This window comes from Lathyrus oleraceus, chromosome 3, assembly GCF_024323335.1.
Source record: "Lathyrus oleraceus cultivar Zhongwan6 chromosome 3, CAAS_Psat_ZW6_1.0, whole genome shotgun sequence".
Classification (NCBI taxonomy): domain Eukaryota; kingdom Viridiplantae; phylum Streptophyta; class Magnoliopsida; order Fabales; family Fabaceae; genus Lathyrus; species Lathyrus oleraceus.
The window spans coordinates 464,833,676-464,837,326 of record NC_066581.1 but is presented as its reverse complement, the minus strand read 5'-3'; the positions used below and the strand labels follow the sequence as shown (position 1 = coordinate 464,837,326).

The following is a 3,651-nucleotide window of genomic DNA, read 5'->3' as shown; positions in this document are numbered from 1 at the left end:
GTAATTAATCAAAGTATCTGTTCAGCAGTAGAAGTAAGCATACACACATTACTAGCAGAAAAAACAACTAGTAAACACACAAACGATTATACTCAGATCACACTATCTCCCCCTTCAGCTAGTCCACACCAAGCAACAACCTGCTTCACACACCAGAAAGTTCTCCCCCTTTGTATGAGACAACCATCATCAATAGCTATATCATCAATAACTATAGCTACTTCTCCCCCTTTTTAGCCAAAAGAGACCAAAGAGACAAAATAAATGTCTATTTAGTCATTAACCGAATTATCAAAAGTTAAAGGGTTACAAAACCAAGTACATAACCAGTTGTAAGCAAGCTGAGATACAAATCAACAGAGAAATACCAAAAACACAGAAATCCATCAAAATAGTAAAAACCATCAAATCAATAGAAACCAAAATCAAAGGAGCTACTCAGTAGAGCTTGAGCTTACAGCTTCATTAGCACCAGAAACATAATTGCCACTTGTGTCATCGTTGTTACCAGACCTCTCACTAGAGGTGTGGGCTTCAGCTTCTTCTTCATGGTTGACATTATCATTTTCAATATTTTCACCTTCATCCTGCTCCAAGCTTGCAATCAAGGCTTCCAACGATTTTTTTCTAGCGGTTGCTACCCTTATCCCTTCACCCAGCTCTTTGCAAGTCTCCTTAAGCTCAACAATAGTTCCAACTTTTGAGGCTGGCTTTTTCATGGAAGATGTCATGACAATATCCTCGACACGAATGCCTTTAAACAGTTTATAGTGCACAGACAGAGCAGGTTTTCTTCGACTAGGTAAGTCATTAGAGCACAGGATACCAGGGTGTTGATTCAAGATAATTCCACAGATCATATAGGGAAAGGCAATAGGCAGCTTAACTGCATTAGTAGATGCATGCTTGATGATTTATTCAAACATAAATCTACCATAGTCAAACTTCACTTTGGTTCCAACAGCAAAAATAAACCTTCCAAAGGTATTAGCAATGGTGGAAATATGGTTGGTAGGGACCCAATTTGCAGCTCCTATTTTATGCAAGATATCATACTTGACAGTCAACTTCCCAGTAGGAAGATGCTTTTTAATAGGCCCACCTTTCACCTGCCTAGCTGTAATCTCTCTACAGACCTCATTGTTTGTAACTTCCAATTCACCTGCACCCTCAATTTTTCTTCCTAGAAAATTATTAATAACAGTGGGAGAGAATGTTATACACTTACCCCTCACAAACACCTTACAGAACTCCTTGTTGTTCTTATCAGCAATATCCTCAGGAATGTTGACAATGAATTCCTTAACTAAACCCTCATAGCATTAAGAGAACCCAACCACAGTCTTCAACAACCCAGCAACCTTTATCAGGTCCATGACCTCCTTGACATCAACAACATCTTTTCCCAACTCCCTTTCCACAACCACCCTTCTCTGAATCACAAATTTCCACTTGGCAGCTCCATCCTTAAGATGGAAAGAGATGTTATCCAAATGAACAGCAAGAACTTTAAACGGAGACTTCCTAGCAGTGGTTTTCTTCACATGCGAGATGTCAGGGACATCTTCCTCAACATCCTCTTCAGACTCAGAATCTTAGTTGACCTTCCTCTTCTTTACTTCAACCTTGCTCCAAGATTTGGAGGGACCAATACCAACAGTCTTCTTAGCTTTTCTAGCTGACATAAGTTCAGCCACAGATCTTCCTTTTCTAGTCTTCATACGTTTAGCCACACTTGGCTTTAGGCGATGAAGTAAACTTTCCTCTTGATCATCAGAGCTACCATCCTATAGATCAATCACCACATTTGCATCATCATGCTTCTCAGAGTGGGAAGCATTGGCAGTTTTAGGTGCCATAGATTTTCCTTTATCAAACACAGTTTTCCCTAGAGAGCATAATCCTTCAGCAGTCATGTCCTTTTCAGAACTGGAGGAATCGTCATCCTTCTCACTATGTTGTTCAACCTCAGGAGAGGGGTAGATTTTAGACAGGGGAGTAGAAACTCCCTTCACAGAATGTCCTTCATTAACGATTCTAGTGACTAGGTTTCTTATAACACGATCAGTGTGGTGTATATCTTCCTTAGAATTAGTGGCAGGAGTTAAGCCAGAAGGGATACTAGAGATGTTACCTTGACTGGTGCATGCAGAAGCTGAGGCATCAATGGGTTGGTTCAAATCAATGGCCTCACAGGGAATAACAGAGAGAGGAACAACATCCAGAATCTCATCATCGGGAATGTCCATGGGAGGCGCGCTAACCTTTTGAGTAAACTTAGTATTTTTTGAAGTAGATGTGTCTTGATGTTGTGACATTTTGGAGTTTTTCTGGAAAAAGTACAGTTTCCCTAGCAGAGGTTTGTGAAGAAGGAGCAGGAAGATGGAAGAGTTGGAGTAGGTAGTGAGGTTATGGGGGGTGTAACACCCTTCTGAAATACCCCAATAATTAATTAAAACAACAAAATATGAATCAGAGTAGATATGCAATTTCAGGGTGTCACACTTGACACTTCACACCCTTCACCAAAATAACTTGTCATGCTCATTTATTAATCAAAATAAAACATTGCACAATTCACAGCGGATAGAAATCTAACAACATGCAAACCATGTAACACTTTTCATGTAAAATTGTTCAACAACCAAAAATGAAAACAAAGTAAAACATCCCGTCCCGATGTTACATATACCAGAGCATGACCCACTAAGGAACTACACTAGACTCCAAGCACTAGCTTCTACTCAATCACTGCTCGTTACCTGAAACATGGTTGTAAGGGTGAGTTCCTCAATCGATATAATAAGCATTATAAAATATCATGTAATGCTAAGTAAATTAACACATTCATCACCCTAATCATATCACACATTCAGCAACGGCAACATCAACTCATAATCATACTCAACACAAACACAAAACACACGTATAATATTGGAATACATCCATTCATATTATACGCCATACATACATTATGAAATGAGACTCCATGCATGCGGTACCGACTATTCGTGAACACATAGTTCAACCTCACCGATCAAACCCAGATACGGCTACCAAGCTCACTAGTCCCACTCATTTGAGACCTAGTGACTCCCTCACTAATTCCTCACCATGGGAATTAGCTACCACCATAAAGGCTATGCTATGCACGCTAAATCACCTAGCATGCAAACATCAACAACAATCCACAATGGACATATGCTCACACTCTAAGCCATAAACAGTCCATCCACAATTGCATACATAATAGATATATTCACAGCATTATGCATACCATCATACATCATCAGCATATTTATCACAGAATCATATCATGCCATGCCAATTAATAAATCACAGTATTAGCACACTCTACTAATACCTATACTGCTCAAAGCAACGGGAAATGATCCCTACTATATCATACATCAGCTAAATTACATCACTCAGCTGAAACGACCAAAACTGCACAACAACAGCTCAGAAAAATCAAACTTCTGCCCATACACGTATGCCTCATGCCCATACGCATATGGCACATTTCCTAGCCAAGCCCATACAATATGTACACATAATTCCATTCCAAAACGTACACAATATTTAAATATCAATTTTTCACTTTTCAAACAGTGTTAACCTGTTAACGCAATTGGTTAACATGTTAACGCA

At 39.3% G+C, this 3,651-nt stretch overlaps 1 protein-coding gene across 1 annotated transcript; it reads right to left on the bottom strand.

The window, feature by feature from the left end:
- Positions 1-272: 272 nt before the first annotated feature.
- LOC127131670 (uncharacterized) lies at positions 273-2,318 on the bottom strand. The gene is made up of 7 exons (XM_051060584.1): positions 2,034-2,318; positions 1,605-1,787; positions 1,362-1,466; positions 1,229-1,301; positions 1,020-1,183; positions 459-905; positions 273-341 (listed from the first exon to the last, which is right to left on the bottom strand). Exons 1-7 carry the CDS (start codon positions 2,316-2,318, stop codon positions 273-275), a joined length of 1,326 nt encoding a protein of 441 aa, XP_050916541.1.
- Between the last annotated feature and the right edge of the window lie 1,333 nt (positions 2,319-3,651).